The 20644-nt window shown below is 36.1% G+C and overlaps 1 protein-coding gene across 3 annotated transcripts in view; it reads left to right on the forward strand.

The window, feature by feature from the left end:
• The window catches only part of LOC106458713 (caskin-2-like), a 75046-nt gene that overhangs the window by 33306 nt on the left and 21096 nt on the right, over window positions 1-20644 (forward strand). For all 3 annotated transcript variants that reach the window (XM_022384984.1, XM_022384986.1, XM_013918255.2), the window contains 5 exons: window positions 4533-4733; window positions 6373-6461; window positions 6814-6904; window positions 7059-7255; window positions 7382-7528. In XM_022384984.1, the coding sequence (XP_022240692.1) occupies window positions 4541-4733; window positions 6373-6461; window positions 6814-6904; window positions 7059-7255; window positions 7382-7528 (717 nt within the window). In that variant the 5' untranslated portion in view covers window positions 4533-4540. The remainder of the gene's footprint in view (window positions 1-4532; window positions 4734-6372; window positions 6462-6813; window positions 6905-7058; window positions 7256-7381; window positions 7529-20644) is intronic.

The raw sequence follows: 20644 nt of genomic DNA on the forward strand, positions 1-20644 counted from the left end.
GTACTTTATAAACTCTTGTTCGTTTGTTGTTAAGCACAAAGCTACACAGTGCACTATTTGTGGTCTGCCCACCGCAGGGGTCGAAACCCAGTTTTCAGCGGTATAAGCTCTCAGACTTGCCGCTGAACATCCGGGGGGGGGGGTTACTTTATAAACTAATAAGTGCTCAGACAAGTGAAACTCTTTTGAGTTACATGTAAAAGAAGTGGCGGACGAAAATGGATTAAACCACTTATTTTTAATTAAAATATATATACCAACAGTAATTAGTGGGATTAATTACAGTATTGACGTTTGTAATTAGGGACTCTGTAACGAAGAAAGTCGAGGATCGGCAAGCAGTTTGAAACATAAAGTTTAGAAAGATGTGTTTAAAAACCAATGGAGTCCACGTGGACTCCCGTCGATAATTCTAGAGTTAAATATACTAAACCGTCATTCCTAGCATGATTGGTCAAAGAATGATTTCTAATATATTCAGAATAGCGTACTGGTTCCCAAAATATCATAAAATGTTTCTGGCTTTGTCGATGTTAAGAAAGATGAAAGTTCATGAAGAATTCGTATACAGATGTCACTTCGATAGCTCTCTTAAAAAATAGGTTGGTTACAAGCGTCGCCACCTATACAGTTATTTATCAGACAAGGGCTCTCACGAATCTACTATATTAGACGTCTGGGCATGCACTGGCATACGTATAAGGTGGTTACACTTAAAATGCTTATTAGGGTATGATAGACCTTTACACTGTTAGGTAACAGGAGAATTCTCTCGTGTACGCGCGCGTCTTACTCGGGAATCTCTATTAAGATACCATCTTATTAGTTTCAGCCAGTTATTAACATTCTACTCTGAGACTATACGTAGCACTTGTTCAGAAATCAACGAACCGTATCTTTATCTACGGACTGAATGAAGTTTTATATTAGTACTTAACTCTGAAATTGTTGCGAGTATCACCCGATGTCTGTGTGCATTACAGGTGCATAGTGGGCTATTGTGTTGGGCTGCGTAATTCCTCTAAATACCCTCTACACTTTCAGATGTGGGCGTGTAATAAACGTGACAGCTGTTGGGTTTCTTTGTTTAGTTCAAATTTACATAATGGGTTATCTGTGCTTTGCCCACCGAAGAGTATGGAAACCCGAGTTTTTGCATTATAAATCCTCAGGCTTAGCGCTGAGCCACCGGAGGAGCGAAGTGACAGTCAATCTAATTATTCGGTTTAATGAACCGGACTAAGTCTTTGTGGTGATAGATTCTGCTGGCTGGCTGTCTCCTTTGTGGTTAGTAGTTCAAAACGACCATACCTGAACTCGAGAGGGTCTGTAACCTGGTCATTCAGCCACTCAAGTAAAAATCACATTTTCATGTCGCATTTTCTATAGAAAATTAAGAAAAATGGTAAAGTGTTTGTTTGTTTATTTCGTACAGAAAACTACACGATAGTTATCTGCGTATAGCTATCCATAATGTAAAATAAATAAACCAGAGAATGAAGGTAGCTATTCAATGACCCCCCACTAACAACTCTTGGGCTACTCTCATCTGACCTAATAGTGGGATTTGACCACCACTGTTATAAGGCTCCCTCAGCTCGTTTTTGCCGCAAAAGGACGAGATTCACAGCCTCGATATGTTAACTAATCGGCCACGCCCGCCCCAAAAGTAAAATGAACAAATTTTGCATAGTCGAGATCCACCTAATATCCTTGCTGAAAATAATAAGTCAGCTAATGTAATTCTAGTACAAATCTTATCTAATCAATATTTTAGTTAAATACTTGATATATATATATATAATGTGGCACTAAAAATAACCACTGTTGTAAAGTAACATCTATGTACTGGTTTTGCCTTGGGTGGAGTGTGGTATTGGTGGAACTAATTTCATTGTATATGATCTCATTATAGTTAGTGTGAACGAGAAAAATTACGTTATAATAAAAGTTGTCTGAAAAAAATTACCAACTTTGTTTTGTGCATGAACTATTCGTCGTGTTGCTCTTAAGTTTGTGATATTGTCATTTTTAACCTGAACGACCACATTCAAGCATAGCCATTCCTAACTTAGAACTTTTGATGAGAGAGAGAGGTTACCAGTCAGCAACAACTACCGCCTACCTGTCTACTTGTAACCGATAAGTGGGCTTGACTATTACAGCTATAACGCTCCCACAGCATAAGGTGTCCAGCCATATTCAACAGCATATCGCGGCTCAAACCTTTGACCTTGCCATGTTCCGCCCTTTAATAATGTAACACTAAATTATCTTAGCTACACCAAGCGTAATTTATCAAACAATCCTAATATATATATATATACATATATATATATATATATGTTTTTGAAAAATGTAAAGGTATAATTGTGTTGTTTGAAATTAGGTCTAAATTATGTATATTTCAAGTTGCAGGTGTTTATAGCAGTCTATGAAAGAAATAAAGCTAAATTACTGCAAAGTAAAGTAAATGTTAAGCTGTAATGAAAGCAAACTTAGCTGAATATGCAGAAACGTCTGAATATGTGTTCACAAAGTCTTGGATATTCGTTGGGATATCTTAATTAATCTCCCCATCGTTGGTATAATGTCAAGCTATTTTCAGTGGTTATATAAGATTCATTTCGATTACATACAATATTCTACGCAGAGTGATACGATTTGGTAGCATTAATTATACTAAAATGTATATATAATACATATGTTTTATTGTATCTAATCATTTCCTATTTAAGTAATAACTAACACAGTGTTAACTAAGTAAATACAGTTGAAAGTATTCTTAAAGTAGACAACCTGCGTAGCGAAATGGGATTAGACTACGTTTCGTTCCGGCCATTTTCATTTACTTTCGTCAGGACTGTAACACGCAGTGAGTTGATCGAAACGTCACTAATCACCACTAGTACACCAGCCAAGTTGCCCGGTTCCTTGCTATGTGCATTAATGTAATATCTAAAAGTTAAAGCCTAAGAATTATTTAACATTACAGGACGAGACTGGCCAATAATTTTCAGAAAAATTCTTTTGCCTATTTTAATTCATTTAAATACCTATAGAAATTCAGTCTTGGAGTTGCGAATTAGTTTTGTAAATTCTTAACATAGAATTACGAAACGCCCTCTCTGTTGTTTACTGTCAAAATACATTTGGAAGTTACTAAGATAACAAACGTGGTAATTTTTATTTTTTCAGCCAAAGCTACAGAATGAACGGGGAACCGAACTACAGATTTTAGTCCGTAAATTTACCGTGAGGCCTCTATTGATAAACATTGGAAACAGAAGTAAATTATTATTAATGATAGAGTTTAAGATCCACGGTGCAGTTAACTTTCAAATAAAACACTCTCTTTAAATGTTAATGCATAAATTTTGTCAGAGAGCGCTTGCAGCAGAAACCTCTTTAAAAACGGATGCTATCTGTATAAATAACAAGCTTGCTTTTGTCTGTCCGGAACTTTTTTTTTGTAAATTCCTCGTTCAAACGCTACAATTCGCATATTGTTAGAAAGGCTTTGTCCAAGGAGTCCGGATTGCATATTAGCTTTTCCATTCAGAATCACCGTACCTTGTTTTTGCTTAGGCAAACTTTTTAATGCATCGAGTATGGTACACGATAGTACAATGTCGTTGTTATCACGTGACGACTGACTTCGATTTCAACTTTCTTTATTTGCAACACTAACACTAACAACACTTAACCCGTGTATAATTTCATAAAACAAAATTAACATTACACTAAATACAATTCATATGGGCTTTTTCGACTTATTTAGATCTACAATCTGCATGCACAGTTCGTACAAAATCATGTGCCTATCATTTTGTGAATTCGCATTCAGACGTTTTTGCATATTCAGCTAAGTTTGCCTTCATTACAACTTTACTTTACTTTGCAATAATTTAGTTTTGGTTCTTTTCATAGATTGCTATAAACACCTTTAAGCTACTTTTTTTATACAACGGGTTTTATTCTTCGTTTTTGTGAGTTTCTTTTTTTGAACTCGTAAAACCATGTTATACACTGAACGCTCATAACTGTTTCATACTCTGTACATTATAAATGCCTTATTGTTTACTTTACGTGTAGTTTTAAGAAATAATGTTACGTCTACGCGAGTTTGTTTGTCTGACCGCGTAATTTTTTTTTTTTTTTCAAATAGACCAGGATTTATCGATCTAACACACAATGCTTACAAGAAAGCGTAGCTTAATGGCGTGCGTGAAAATGATAGAATAAGGAAAATTCAAGCGAAGGGCGCGAAAACTCCCGCAAATGTTTTGCGAGCTAGTTTATCTTATGTTAGTTGAAGCTGTCTGGAGATTTAGATATGAATATTTTTCCAAATACCATGAACATTTTATGATGTGCTTGATCATTAAAGCAAGAACACACAAGTGGAGCCTAATGAGTTGTTTCCGTTTTTATTATTTGTCTAACGTTTCTTTCAGCATCTGATAGTTTTTTTTTTTTGGTTAATTCAGTTTTATAAATCACCAAATGCTAAAATAAGGTTTTACCCGCAGTTGGAGGAATGCATCGCACTGGAACCCTAAAAGGAAGCTCCATCAAAAAGGTGACGCCCCCTGTGGTGCCAGATCTCAACAACAGACACTCAGGAAGTAGTTTTTCTAGCGGTTATGGAAGTACTACAGCAGACAGAAGTTCTTGCTGCAGTGTCAGTACCGATGATTCTTTTCCCTCAGCTCCGCGATCCCCTAATAAAGGTAAAATGACTAATGAGTTCGTAAGCACATCCTATGATTTTTTTTTTTGAACGAGTTCATAAGCACGTCCTATGATTTTTGTTTAAGTTGCTACCTTTGTCATTTTATTCAATATCATATCCCCAACCAAAGCTCAAAAGAAAAGAAAAAATCGCTTTAAACCATTTTTAAAGCTGAGTCCAATATTAACCATTCACAGCCAGTAAAATATTTGGATGACTACCTATGTGGAGTTAATTCCCTGTACCGGAAAGATTTTATGTTTGACTAAAAACTTTAATATTTTTTTCTTCCAAAAATTTTCTAAGCACTCAGAGAAATTAATAATACATGTTTCTTTCCTACTGGCTTCATTGTTTGCTTTCCGACAAAATAACAATCTTTGATAAAGATTTTTTATATTGAGTAAAATATGTCGTGATATAAAAATGCTTAGAAAAATCATACTAAAATTACACATTATTAATCATGTTTTTATTGTAAATATTCTTAAAGCCGATTGTCTTTTTTTTAGTTCTTAAGTTATGAACAAGTTAAGTTACGATGTTTATGTATCAGACCTGATAATGGTTGCGTGTGTGTGTACATCATAATAAACATAGTTTTGTTTTATGATTGTTAGCTTTGAGCAACGTGTGTGAAAATAATATTAAACATCGTTTTGTTTTATGATTGTTAGCTTTGAGCATTGTGTGTGAAAATAATATTAAACATAGTTTTGTTTTATGATTGTTAGCTTTGAGCATTGTGTGTGAAAATAATATTAAACATTGTTTTGTTTTATGATTGTTAGCTTTGAGCTACGTGTGTGAAAATAACGGTAAACATTGTTTTGTTTTATGATTGTTAGCTTTGAGCTACGTGCGTGAAAATAACAATAAACATTGTTTTGTTTTATGATTGTTAGCTTTGAGCTACATGTGTGAAAATAATATTAAACATTGTTTTGTTTTATGATTGTTAGCTTTGAGTAACGAGTGTGAAAATAATATTAAACATTGCTTGTTTTATGATTATTAGCTTTGAGTAACGTGTGTGAAAATAATATTAAACATTGTTTTATGATTATTAGCTTTGAGCTACGTGTGTGAAAATGACAGTAAACATTGTTTTGTTTTTAGGTTATTTTACTGTATTAATAAACAGACTTGGTTACATTTTTGCTCACTGCTGGTAAGAACAGACCTTAATAAATACGGACGTTTTGAGAAAATCATTTTTAACTCTGATAGTATTTTAATATTTACTTTTTTCTTTTTATGTACAGTATTACATTTTTTCTTTATCTAATTTTACAAGATAACAGTTGTTAACTTCGAGAAGTGTGATATTGCTTTGCTTGTTTCTAAGGTTGTACGGGGAATAGAAATGCAAGATTTTGAAGGGTTTGGCGTTGCTTAGTGATTAGCACGTATCCGAGCTTCATGATGTTGAATGCTGTTGGGTACCTCTAGTAGCCCTTGAGTGGCTTTGCTCAAAAACAACAACAACAACACTTGAAACAAACAATTTCGGAAAAGTCGCTATTTGAAAGCAGACGTGTTTACGATTTGTTGATGACGCAGTTTTATGGATATGTCATATGTGCAAACATTACGCTTAAGTTGACTACCCTATAACACTACAACGTTTTTCACAGAATCCGCTGATTATGGAAGGTTTCCTGTGTTCCTTACACCAGTCTCGGTCCCCTCACCTACCCGACATGGTGGCTTTGGTGACTCTCAGGTATGAGTTTTGAGAGGCGCATTAATGTAACTAGCTTGTGTAGAACGTAAGTAACAATAGACGTCTAATAATATAGGAAAAACGAGTTATTATGATGTTTCAGTGGTCCTTGTTTCTGTTTTTAATTATATTGTATTTAAAAGCAGGTGACTTGCTATTGTATTCAGTTATCAGTTCAGCACTACAAACTATTTTCAAAGTAACAACTTTGCACTGATAATTCCTTACCAGTAACTTCGAGGATCGCAGTTAATAATGTTAATGTTTCAGTTAATGTGCTTATGTAAGGTAATAATGGCACCTGAACGTCAGAAAGAAATTGAATATTATACTTTTTTTCTTTCCTCTTCAGACTCACTATACCCAAGTAGTTGTACATCCACGTCCCAGCAGTCATCCAAGTACTCCCACAGAGGGGGTGCACCCCATTGGCTTTGGGAATGGTATGTTGTACGTTTCACGCGCTTTTACATAATGTACAATATAATCGGAGGTTTTATATGAATATTTAGTATTATGGTGACAAAGAGTATTTTAATAAATCGTTATCGGAATGGTTTTGATGAATTGGCTTTCTCCTACACATGTCTACTACAGCGCCTCTAATGACACAGAACAAACCTCTTCATGGCACCCACTCATCATTGGAGGATCAAGGAATTGATGTGTGTCAGAGTCCTGGCCGGGAGAGTCCGGGGGCTAGCAGTGGAGGGTCTTCGTCAGGAGGAGGGTCACGAAACAGTACTTCCAGTCTGGACAGTGGGCGAGCTTCAACGTCGGGATCAGATGGCAAGGTGAATATCAGATTTATTGTCCGATGCTAATAGCTTTAAATAGTGCTATTTTAACAAGTTATTTTCTCATGTTTAAGACACAATATTTATCAGATTGTAATCATATCGAATCTGTTTTGTTTTCAGACGAATACCAATCGTATGCCTGCTCAAAGCTACGTATCTTGTTCTTCACAAAATTACCATGGCCCCAGTTTCGGGAGTGTCGATGACAGCAGAGCCCTCTCTGTTCCGAAGATTAACGTCACAGAAATGATGTTGCACGCTATTCCTGTAAGTCAAGTAACAACCGTTAGGTGGCGTAAATATATGAAAATAAAGTACGTTTATTTAATTTCATTCAGAAACAGTACAGAACATTAATTACTACGTTTATTGATTAGTTAATACGTGAAAATATATTTTACCTTATCACTTCAAACGTAAGAAAAAACGGCAGTGGTGTTTTACCAGTGTTGCTATGAGCATATATAATGGTAGTTAATAAAATAAGCCAAGTAATTATTGCCAGCATTGTGTGGCTGAAATATTAAATCGATTATTCGAATTTAATTCTTGGCCTCAACTCATTTTCTCTACTTTGTTGACATATTTCATAATTATCGGTATGTACTTGAAGATCTTCCAGTAATTCTGCGTTGAACTATTTATTTCTGTTACTGAAAGTGACCTCTTCGTCCAGATGAAATAGACACCCTTTTGCTCTCTATTTTTTTATATATATTTTTTTACACTGTTCGTGAAAGTTTAGTCTTCTACCATAGCTATGGCGCATGGGATTGCCGCCATTTTCTTAATTTTAAACAATACAAGATAAGCAGGTGAAGGTAAGTTAGTGTTGGAATATGCTGTAGTTAATTTAATATTTCTCCTAACAGGCTACGTAATAATCCACTTTGGTAACAGTTGTATTTGTTCAGTACGTACGAACACACATATGTATACATAGCGGTATAACAGGTTGTACGTTTTACACCCATCACCCCCCCCCCCCCCCAGTGGCATAGCGGTATGTCTGCGGACTTACAACGCTAAAAACCGGGTTTCGATATCGGTGGTGGGCAGAGCACAGATAGCCCATTGTGTAGCTTTGTGCATAACTTAAAACAAACAAACAATACATCCATCAACAATACTTATGAGTACGTTTTATGTACTTATTTTCTCTGGAGGTACTAATCAGATATACAGGTTTGTCGGTTATTCAGTGCAGAGTATCCAAATCAACAGCATACCTTATAATACGAGCAAGACTATACAACTTATACTATACTGAAGTTTATGGTAGGTACCTTGCCTGTGAAGGGAAGGACTTTAAAAAGTGAAGTATCTTGCGTGGGGAAGGAAGTGCTTTATATTTGACTAGAGGGTAGTTTTTTTTTCTCTCCATAGCGATGCATGATTTCCTTATTTTAAGTTATTTGTCCTTGTATCGTATCTTATGAATCCTCACTTAGGGACTATTTGTAAATGTTTGTTTTGGACGTCTTATCAGTGTGTGATTTGCATCTCGTTGCAGTGTGTGTGAAAACCTGTTTTCAGTTGAAACAGTGGAGCCGTGAACGAGAGTAACATTTGGTTTTTAAACAATAAACTCTGTACTCTCGTTAAAAGGAATAAAATATAGGGTTTTCAACATGGCTAAAGTTTGTATATGATGATTGTAACTCAAATGACGAAAGGAAAAAAAATTTGAATACGGTGTAAATTTTTTAACTGAAGTCGTTGTGTGATATTATTTTTATTTAAAACAATTGGCAGTGTTTGTTTTTTTTTCAACTAATTCTAATATTTTAAATCGCGCATGAATTAATATTAAGTTTTAAAATGTTTACCCGCGACGACCTACGCATGTAAATTATCTATATATATATATATATAAGCGTGAATCTCTTTCTCTGTGTGAGTCTGTTCCTTATGCACGGCCACATCTCTACAAACTCCAAACTCGGAGTACAGACACAACTTTGTGCGGGAAGAAACATGGGCTATGTGGTCGCGGTCTTGGAGGCCGTTTTGAGACCGCAAACAGACCGAAGTGATCCATATAGCAATTTTTGGCAAACAAGACGACCAATTGGTCTCAAATTGAAAAGGCTGGATCCTTTTGGTAATGTGTGTGATCAAGAGTGTTATTATTTACGTTTCTTCTCTGTGTGAGGATTTCTCCTAATCATTCTATCCATGATCAATTATATATGTTAAAACTATTTAAAAACTTCTTCGACCTTTCATTTGCTCGTCTGCTCATAATCTCGTCTTCTTTGCTCCTGACAGCAATCAAAACAACATTTTTAATCGAGCGACACCTGGTAGTCTGCTAGTAATGCTATAAATATAAAGTAAGCTGTCCCCCGGTGGGCCAGCGGTAAGTTTAAGGATTTACAACGCCAAAATTCGGGGTTCGATTCTTCGCGGTGGACTAAGCGCAGATTATCCATTGTGTAGACAAACAAACAAAAAATAATAGCTTTCGTATTGCTAAGACCAGCTTAGCATCTCAACTCAGCACTTACGGATGACTAGGTGAGGGTGATTGCAAATACACGACTAATACTAAAACCGAGTAGCCCCCCCCCCCAGTGGCTAGAAACCGGGCTTCGATACCCGTGGTGGGCAGAGTACAGATAGCTCATTATGTAGCTTTGTGCTTAACTTCAAACAAACAAAGACCGAGTAATATGGTTGAACCAAATGGGTTAACTCTGTTTAACCCTAATTTTTTTCCAAACTTAAAATCAGCAATTAATCGCCTTTCGTAGAAACTGCCCTGGTGCGTCAGTGTGTTTGCTATCTGTTTATCGGGAGGTCTGATAACGATGACAGTTAACTGATTATCCGTATTGATAATTCGTAGAAACTGCCCTGGTGGGTCAGTTGTGTCTGACATTCATGGTTGTTTTGGACCGTGTAGAGTGACAAGTTTTCGCAGCTGTGTTTGCTATCTGTTTATCGGGAGGTCTGATAACGATGACAGTTAACTGATTATCCGTATTGATAATTCGTAGAAACTGCCCTGGTGCGTCAGTTGTGTCTGACATTCATGGTTGTTTTAGACCGTGTAGAGTGACCAGTTTTCTCAGCTGTGTTTGCTATCACAGAATGTGGAATCTGTTTATCGGGAGGTCTGATAACGATGACAGTTAACTGATTATCCGTATTAATAACTTGTGGATAACCACATAGATCAAACCGAAGTCGTCAAAATAAAGCTATTGAATTTACGACGATTTGGAATGAATTAAGTTGTTGGCCCCTTAGGAAAAATCCACAACTACACACACACACATACACACTTGTCCATACGACTTCATCCAAGCCTCCTTGATTAGATCATCGGAAGATAATGTTACCCAGGAGTGGGCTGGGAAATTGTCTTTTTACAACCCGCTGTCAGATATGTCGCAGTCAGAACTGACCACGATGAACAGGTCTACTAATTGTAAGCTTTAGCCTGTCTCCGTCTTTTCTATTGCTACGACTGGCTTGATGGATTGTATTTCCTACATTCTTCTAGACTGCGCAGCGTGATCCTATTAAAATAGTAATTACTAGTAATGCTTTTAACGGATGGGATGAACAGAATTACAATGCCTTACTTCTCAGGGCTACGTTTTCTTTGTAATGTTCTACGGAATTGCTTAACATTTCTTGTGTCACATTTCGCGTTGTATGAGCAAGAAGAACTAAACAATATGCATAAAGTACTCAGGATATCGGAAAAACAAAATCAGATTCTAAAAATATACACGTATAACAAACCTGTTTTCAAACAGTCGTTTTATTTTGCTCAGTTTCGTATACTTTATTGTGAATTCAGGTTCTGAGAATTTTAACACTATCAGACATCTTTAGTATAAAGTGAATCAGGAAGGGGGGAGGGCTTCTTAAACGCTATTGTGAAGTCACGTTTCCCGCCTAAATTATTGTAGTCTAGGTTTAGTAGCTGGAATGATGTTTTTTGGTGTTATTTTATCATTATTATAATCAACTCCTGTTGATTTCTGTTTCCTGGATCAGGAAAGGGAACCCGTTTGATTAACTCGATGATGTCTAACAGATCGACAGGACTAGAAGAGCGAGAAAGAAATAGAGAGAGACTTTCAATAATACGTTTGTCGTGACTAGTAGGCTTACAGACGAGAAAAAAAGAAGATAGCAATCAGTTATTCGCTGATAGATGTGTTAAAATATTGATGGTGGGGTCAACGAGGAGGGCTTAACGTAGGGCCGACCCTGGAGCAACACTTAAAGATAATGGGACGGTAACTAAAAGCTGAAAATAACGAGGCGTGGCTACTTAAAACTCCACTGAAGGCGTTTCTCATTCGTTTCTTCTATTCCGAGCATAAAGTGAAACAGTTGAATTTATCGAATTCGATTATCTAAATATGTGAGAAGTATGTGCAGCATTGTCAAAATATCAGTAAATAATACACACTTTTTGCGTATGTATATATTTGATTATTTGTTGAATCTCTTACAAAGCTATTCGAGGACTATTTGTACTAGCCGCCCCCACCCCCAATTTTGAAGTGATAAACTAGAGGGAAGGCAACTAGTCAACACCACCCGCCCCCAACTCTTGGGTTACGACTTACAGACTAATAGTGGGATTTACCGTACGTTATAATGACCCCAGTGCTGAAAGGACGAGCATGTTCGATGATGGGATTCGGTCTCGCGACTTCCACATTGCTAGTCTAGCGCCCTGTCAGGTCATATATGTATATATATGTGTGTGTTTCGTATCTATATATATATGTGTGTGTGTATTTGTTTGTTTGTTTGAAGTTAAGCACAAAGCTACACAATGAGCTATCTATGCTCTGCCCACCACGGGTATCGAAACCCGGTTTCTAGCAGTGTAAGTCCGTAGATATACTGCTGTGCCACTGGGGGGCTTGTGTGTGTGTAAAACTGAACAGCTGTGGCCAGTAAGATTTTGTTGCCAGTGTTTAATGTCTGGTTTAAAACATGGACAAAAAGATGTATATCATGGTCATGTTTGTTTGAGATTTTATTCACTAAACTGAATTTTAATTGGGGCGAAGTAATGGTAAAAAACGCCAATATGAACCTCCATACCAATTTTGATGAAGATCCATCCACACCCTGTGAAGTAGTTACATAGACATACAACAGACAGTACTTATATAGGTTTATGGGATTTTGAGTCTGATGAAAAAGACACACACACACACACACACACTTGCATTTGTAGTTATTATAAGCTTAGCACATAAAGCAGAAATTTAATAAAATTAGTTGAAGACTCCAACGTTGTTAAAAAATGACAATAATTTATTGTAGAAAGTGAACTTTATACAACAGATTATTGTGAATTTTTCAAAACGTTGGAGTCTTCAACTAATTTTATCAATATACTAAAAACAGAAATTGGAGATATAGTTACATACTTCCAAAAGGTTATAAAGTATTTAGATAGAAAGAATGCAAGATGGTTTATGTTTGATTATATTGTACGAGTTTTTTTTGTTTTTTTTTATGATATACAGTTTATAAAGTGGAACAGTTAGTATGCTGATTCTCACAGTTTATAACAGACATTTCGTTCCTACCGCAAAGGAACCTGTTGTAAGTGGTGTTATCTTTCATCGTGCTGTAGTTAACTAAAACAAAAACAACAACAAAATGTTAGATTTTGATCGTTCCACACTAGAGGGCGCCCTACGGAAGGCAACTTTGCATGTAAACAACTTGGTACTGTGTAAGAAGTAGGCTATTCAAACAACATTTTTTGCTCTAGTCGGCTAGCTGACTTGTGCGTTACATATTGACACTGTTTAATAGACCTGGTTTAGTTAGGGCTAGTTCCCGATACAGCTTTCGAAACTGCCAAGCTTTAAGGGGGGGGGGGGATACGACCACGCGAGGATATGGTTGTGTAGTGTATGAAATATTTGCTGTAAACCGTACCCACGTGTACTATTTGAAAATACGTCTTATATATAGGTTCATAGCTGTGTGATAGTTGTTGTTTTTTTTATGTGTATATGTACTGGCTTTTTGTTTTTGGTCTGTGTCAGTGGAGAATTTAGAATTTTAGCAAGAGGCATTCTGTTAGTATATATATATATTGCAGTTTTTACCCCTCAGTTAATTCATGACCATATAAAAGTTTTTGTTGTTGTTTTTTTCTGCCATCATATTTTGTTATTTTATGGTTACATAGTTTTATGCATCATATTAACTTGTATGTCTGGAAAAAAAAGAAAAAATCCCAAGTCGACGTCAGAGCTTTGGCTTTATGGTTAGTGAAGCAAGCGGGAGACGGCGCGTGCAGATCGTGCTAGCGAAAACTCGTCAGCCAATGAAAGCGAGACTCATTAGAGGCGGGAGACTGCACCCTTACTAGCTGTTCTGCTTTTTCGCTAGTTTCTAAGTGGACTAAGCGCGTGCAACCATGTCGATAGACGTTGCACCGTGGACTGAGGATTTAATAAGATGAATTGATGTCAATATTTTTCGCTGGACGTCATGATGGATTTTACACTTCACTAATCTAAAATAAAATTTATGAAAAGTTTATAATTCCAGTATCTGCAGAGTTCCTGTTGCTTTGAAGTTTAATACGAGTTCTTTGAACCAATAATCTTCACGACTTATTCTTAACCTAAAAGGAAAAGTGCACTCCCTGGGGAAAGTGACGTTGACTTGGATCTGTGACGTCTTCCTTGTTCTGTAAAACGAAGTTTAGTGACGGATTTTGAGGTTTCGGTTGGTCTTCTAAAATATCAGATGCGTCCGAAAGACAATACGTGACTAATTCAAGTAATGTGTGTGTCTTTGGGTCGGGAAATAAACTGTGATGATTTCGGATATGAAGATCTGAATTACTGGAAGGCGGCATAACTTGCGTTTTTGATGGTATTCAACATTTTATGTCTCATGATAGTAACGTATGTGTGTGTGTGTTTATAAAAGCACGAGCTCAAGATTACATTATGTTTCAATAGATGGCAACAACGACCCTATGTGTTGATCCAAGAATTTTAGAACATCGAGTTGTTGACGGCTGATGGAAGAGCTGATTTAGACTTGTTGTTAAGGGAGCGATCGTATTGAAATAAAAATTTAATCTTGAGTTCGCGCCTATTTTTATTTTATTATGCTCCTTGAACGCGTAAGTGGACTTTCAAAATATTTTGTGTGTGTAACTTCAGTAGTATCAACAGTGTATGTTACAACCCAAAGCCATGAAATGTGTACGTGCTAGCTAGACAGTGTTTGTAAATGGTTTGAGTTCACACATTCAAGCACGAGGAAATACCTCGTGCGGTTCTCCACCTACCTCGGGCGTCGCAGGGACCCGACCTTCTTGTAAAGCAACCTTTGGGTTAGACACAATGCTTCTTTCTCTTCTTAGAACGTTTCGGAACGGTGGTTTCTCTAATTAAGGTGTCTCCAGTTAATTGGCGATGGTTTTGATGCAGGTCACGCGTGAATGTAAGATCTGAGAGACTCGTAGATGTTTTTATGCGACCTTGCGTACATTGTTTACACATTGTGCTTTATGGTTGTTGTTTTTTTATTTGACGTTAGAAAACTTAATTTTGTAATATTATATTTCTGTTAATTGTTTTTAGTATTAAAACCTCTTAAGTTAGAATCGCTTGTCTATGCATCTTTCTCGTAAAATCTCTATCACTGAATTAGGTTTTGATATTATAAGCTAAAAATGCCCTTACAAACATCACTAGAATTGTTTGTTCGAGAGTTCGGTAATAGAGTGAAGTCGAGTTCTCTTGGCAAATTTCTGTATATGGTAAGATTCCATTACTGTAGTAAACGGCGTCTTCAAGCTGTTATCACCCCTCCCCCTTCTTATATGGAAGGACCTCCCCAGTCAAAGTCCTGTATCACTTCTGTTCATCACAAAGAAAGTGACTTGTCATCATGTCACCTTTGAGGATTGATGACTCCTTCAGAATAATTAATCACGTGACTCGTGCATATGTTCTGAAGATAAACAGAAGCAGAGAGTAAAGCTGTAACCATCGATATTGATAAACAGAATTTGTGATACAAGTCAACATGCTAAATAGTGTATTTTGTGATACAATGTCATCATGCTAAATAGTATATTTTGTGATACAATGTCAACCTGCTAAATAGTATATTTTGTGATACAATGTCAACCTGCTAAATAGTATATTTTGTGATACAATGTCAACATGCTAAATAGTATATTTTGTGATACAATGTCAACATGCTAAATAGCATATTTTGTGATACAATGTCAACATGCTAAACAGTGTATTTTGTGATACAAGTCAACATGCTAAAGAGTGTATTTTGTGATACAATGTCAACCTGCTAAATAGTATATTTTGTGATACAATGTCAACATTCTAAATAGCATATTTTGTGATACAATGTCAACATGCTAAATAGCATATTTTGTGATACAATGTCAACATGCTAAAGAGTGTATTTTGTGATACAAGTCAACATGCTAAATAGCATATTTTGTGATACAATGTCAACATGCTAAAGAGTGTATTTTGTGATACAAGTCAATATGCTAAATAGCATATTATGGTTAGATTCTAGCGGTGCACTGTTCTGTATCACATGCTTGTTTTTCACAGCATTGATTATTCAGTAAAACACTTCCACTGTTTTTTCTCTTCTCTAAAGTCAACATTTGGTTGTTTTCGCTTCCATTGTTTTTTCTCTTCTCTAAGATCAACACTTGGTTGTTTTCGCTTCCACTGTTTTTTCTCTTCTCTAAGGTCAACACTTGGTTGTTTTCACTTCCAATGTTTTTTTCTCTTCTCTAAGGTCAATACTTGGTTGTTTTCACTTCCACTGTTTTTACTCTTCTCTAAAGTCAACATTTGGTTGTTTTCGCTTCCATTGTTTTTCTTTTCTTAAGATCAACACTTGGTTGTTTTCGCTTTCACTGTTTTTTCTCTTCTCTAAGGTCAACACTTGGTTGTTTTCACTTCCATTGTTTTTTTCTCTTCTCTAAGGTCAGCACTTGGTTGTTTTCACTTTCAGGAGTGTTTCTCACGTCTTTCAAATTATAAAACTAGCGCTATGATTTTAATTAAGGGCATTTAATGTGGTTCGAAGTAATATACTTTGTAAGGAATTTATTAAAGAAGGACAGGTTTTTTCTCTAGTTAATGTTCAACTACAGGTGCATATATATATATATACACTCCAAAGTACAGATTTCTTTGTCCAGTTCACACACACATATCAAGAGGTATTACACAAGTGATAAGTGTGGTTATAAATATTTTCAAGTCATCCTGTTATATACACTTATTACCGTAACAAGTTAAGTTTTGTACTAGCCCTGGGATTCTTTTGTAAATTAATGTTTCAACCTCACGTGACCTTTAAAAGTTCCTCAGGTGAACGGTGTGGTTTCAAGTAGTGTCAGCTGCAGGGCTATCAGGGGTGGGGAGCATCTATGGGTCGCCAGTCTAAAGCACCTTTTTTAACTGAAAAAAAGAGGACCAGAAAACAAATTTTTCTTGATAAACGAAGAATATAGATCACATAAAGATAGAACCCCCTAAAATATAGTTTTTTTAAAACTGTCTTGACAAATGGCGTTCGGTGAGGTGCCATTTCGGAGGCACTTTCTACCCCTTGAATTTTATAAAGTTAACTTTGTTTTTACGTGAAAAAATATCATGATAAATTGATTACTGAAAATGTCAATTAATTGATTAAGTTTCAAAACGAGTCTATAACTGTAAGATCTGGAGTAATGATTACCTGACAATTTAGTAACTATATCTGAGATCTGATAAGTTAATAACTCTGAGATCTGGATTAATTAATCAGAAAAAATCGTATTTTATCTACAATTAAAAGGAATACGGCATGTAATGATTTTAACGCCGTATTCCTTTTAATTGTAAATATATGTTTTTACACAAATGTCGTTTTTAAATCATTTCATTCGCATTTTGTTTGTATGTTAAGATGTGTCCAGAACACCAGTAAAGTTGAGTCGTTCAACAAACCTGTGGATTACATCAGTAAAGTTGAGTCGTTCAACAAACCTGTGGATTACATCAGTAAAGTTGAGTCGCTCAACAAACCTGTGGATTACGAACTTAAAACACCAGTAAAGTTGAGTCGCTCAACAAATCTGTGGATCACGAACTTGAAACACCAGTAAAGTTGAGTCGCTCAACAAACCTGTGGATTACATCAGTAAAGTTGAGTCGCTCAACAAACCTGTGGATTACGAACTTAAAACACCGGTAAAGTTGAGTCGCCTCAACAAACCTGTGGATTACGAACTTAAAACACCAGTAAAGTTGAGTCGCTCAACAAATCTGTGGATTACGAACTTAAAACACCAGTAAAGTTGAGTCGCTCAACAAACCTGTGGATTACGAACTTAAAACACCAGTAAAGTTGAGTCGCTCAACAAACCTGTGGATTACGAACTTAAAACACCAGTAAAGTTGAGTCGCTCAACAAATCTGTGGATTACGAACTTAAAGTAAATGAATGCTTTAGTTCGTACAATTCATGCAGTGCATGCGTGCGATTTCTGAATTGTAAGCTTCTTCATGATGAGAATTGTTGAATAAATTTTAGTATTTCACGCATTCCGCCAGCTAATAAGAAACAGCAGATCTCGCGTAGAGTCGCCGGAAGAAAAAAAAAAAAAGGTTTGATTACATCATCTTTCTAGTCTGAAATAGTGTACACACTCAACAACCAACTGACGCAGGAATTCGTTTCTCTTATCCCTCTAAGGGCCAGGAATAAAGGCGAGAGGGTAGAAGATGTCGTTGAAACAAATGGGCTTATTTAATATTTGCTGCATATTTGTGTTATGGTTCGTTTAATTTTTAACGTAAAGACGTTCTCAAGGGGGTGATCTCGTGAATGCAAAGTATGAATGATGATGATGTGTACGTTGCGAACTAACAATGACATACTAGGGGTTTTCGCGCTTATTCCCGAGAGCCCTGTAGCAATCTACTTACTAAATGTTGTTCAATCTACTTACTAACTGTTGTTTAGAATTATAAAGTCGAATGTCCTTCATTAAAGTATAAATAATAATGTTTGTTGTAGACCATTTTGATGCACTTAAACATAGAAGCGCCCAAAACATAGGGCAAATAAAGCACGTGTCACCCTTGTCTGATTACAGGAGGGCCAAATTATGTATTTAACCCCTCCACGTTTCTCACTTAGAGTACATACACTATTTTTCAAAGCCAGCTACGTGGGTAGGTTTTTGTTTGTTGTTTCTAATGGCAGTATTAACAACGATATTAGATTGACAAATGATCGTGTTCGTAATGATTAAATATATATAACTGCAAAGCTATACCATCGTGTTCGTAAAGGTTAGATATCTGTAACTGCAAAGACATACCATCATGTTCGTAATGATTAGATATATATAACTGCAAAGCTATACCATCATGTTCGTAATGATTAGATATCTACAACTACAAAGCCATACCATCATGTTCGTAATGATTAGATATATATATAACTGCAAAGCTATACCATCATGTTCGTAATGATTAGATATATATAACTGCAAAGCTATACCATCATGTTCGTAATGATTAGATATATATAACTACAAAGCTATACCATCATGTTCGTAATGATTAGATATCTACAACTACAAAGCTATACCATCATGTTCGTAATGATTAGATATCTACAACTACAAAGCTATACCACCATGTTCGTAATGATTAGATATATATATAACTGCAAAGCTATACCACCATGTTCGTAATGATTAGATATATATATAACTGCAAAGCTATACCAAAGTGTTTGACACAATTAATATTTTGGACTGATGTTTGTATCTATATTTAAAAACAGTTCTTTTTTTTACGGTTTAACTCTATAAGTTATGTTTCATTCTTAATTATGTTTGAATTGAAGTTGCCAAGCGTTTTTCTTGCCCCCCCCCCCACTTCCCAATAAAGTTTGGCACCCTGTTCAAATATAAATATTTTATCTGAGTGTCGTATCCTTCAGTTCTGTATGCTCGTCGTTACTTGAGAATTATAGGTGTTAAATTCTAACGAGGTATTTAATGCTATTATATGTATATTTAAAAAACATTCAACAGACTTAATTCATTAATGAGAGCTCCAAGTGGCACAGCGGTAAGCCTGAAGGCTTATAATGCTAAAACCCAAGTTTCGATACTCTTGGTGGGCAGAGCACAGATAGCCCATTGTGTAGCTTTGTGCTTACTTACAAACAAACAAAAATTATCCAGAAGAACGCCAGTGGAAGATTATTGCAGCCCAAAACGAAATTTACTGATTTTTTAAAATCTTTTTTAAAGACTTTTGGTGAAATCTCATAAATTATGATCAACCATCAAAGTAAACCTACAAGTATGTTCATCATTTTGCCAGTGACCCAATACCGACTTTCAGCTATAAGAGGTTACAAGGACGCTTTGTTTGATACAGGCCAGTGATGGGCAATATAAAGTAATTCACGGCCCTTAAAAATCTTCATGAGCTGTAAGATCCCTTTTACTAGTCATAAAGCCAAAAATGTTGAATTTGGATAAAAATGAAACATATATGAAGAAAGTTAAATTGTAATAAATAGCTCTACAGGCGATTTTTAAAAGTATGAGTATATTTAAAAAATAAATCGAGTTTACGTGTTTATTTCCTAGCGTGATCGTTGTTGATGATCTGGCAACCACCATCAATCCTCTGGAAATCCCTCTATTATTTACCTTCCCAGATCAGCAGGTCTAAGGCAAAGATGGATCCTCTGCCTGTGAGAAGCAGACGATGCAACGTATAATCGTCTTCCCATAACTCCAGGTCCCAGTGAGCATGCAATCATGTGTGCGCAGCATTGAATGAAAACCATATAGGGATAGGGGGACACGACAAAAAGAAGTAGCATTAATTCTTGCAGACCATCTTCAGGAGGCCTCAGGTTGACCGCTGGGGGAAGGGGGTGGTCCAATCGCTGCCAAATAACCCAATCATTCAGTACCATAAGGCTAGGTTAGATCTCGATGTTTTGAGTTTAGATTAAACTTATTTAAAGTGTTCATGCAAGTGATATTAAGTTAAAAAGTGTATATTGCCAACGGCGGTGAAACGTTGTCTAGTAAACTTAGAGTAGAGCATTATGTTAACTTTAGCTTTATTATTAGGAAAGACTAAGCTGGAAGTATGCTAGAATAATTGTCTTCATCTCCAGAATTATGAATTTAGGTAATAAATGAGTAAGATGTTTTTGTTTGAAGTTAAGCACAAAGCTACACAAATGGGCTATCTGTGCTCTGCCCACCGCGGGTATCGAAACCCGGTTTCTATCGTTGTAAATCCGCAGACATACCGCTGTGCCACTAGGGGGGGGGGGGCTAAA

This window comes from Limulus polyphemus, unplaced genomic scaffold, assembly GCF_000517525.1.
Source record: "Limulus polyphemus unplaced genomic scaffold, Limulus_polyphemus-2.1.2 Scaffold503, whole genome shotgun sequence".
Lineage (NCBI taxonomy): Eukaryota > Metazoa > Arthropoda > Merostomata > Xiphosura > Limulidae > Limulus > Limulus polyphemus.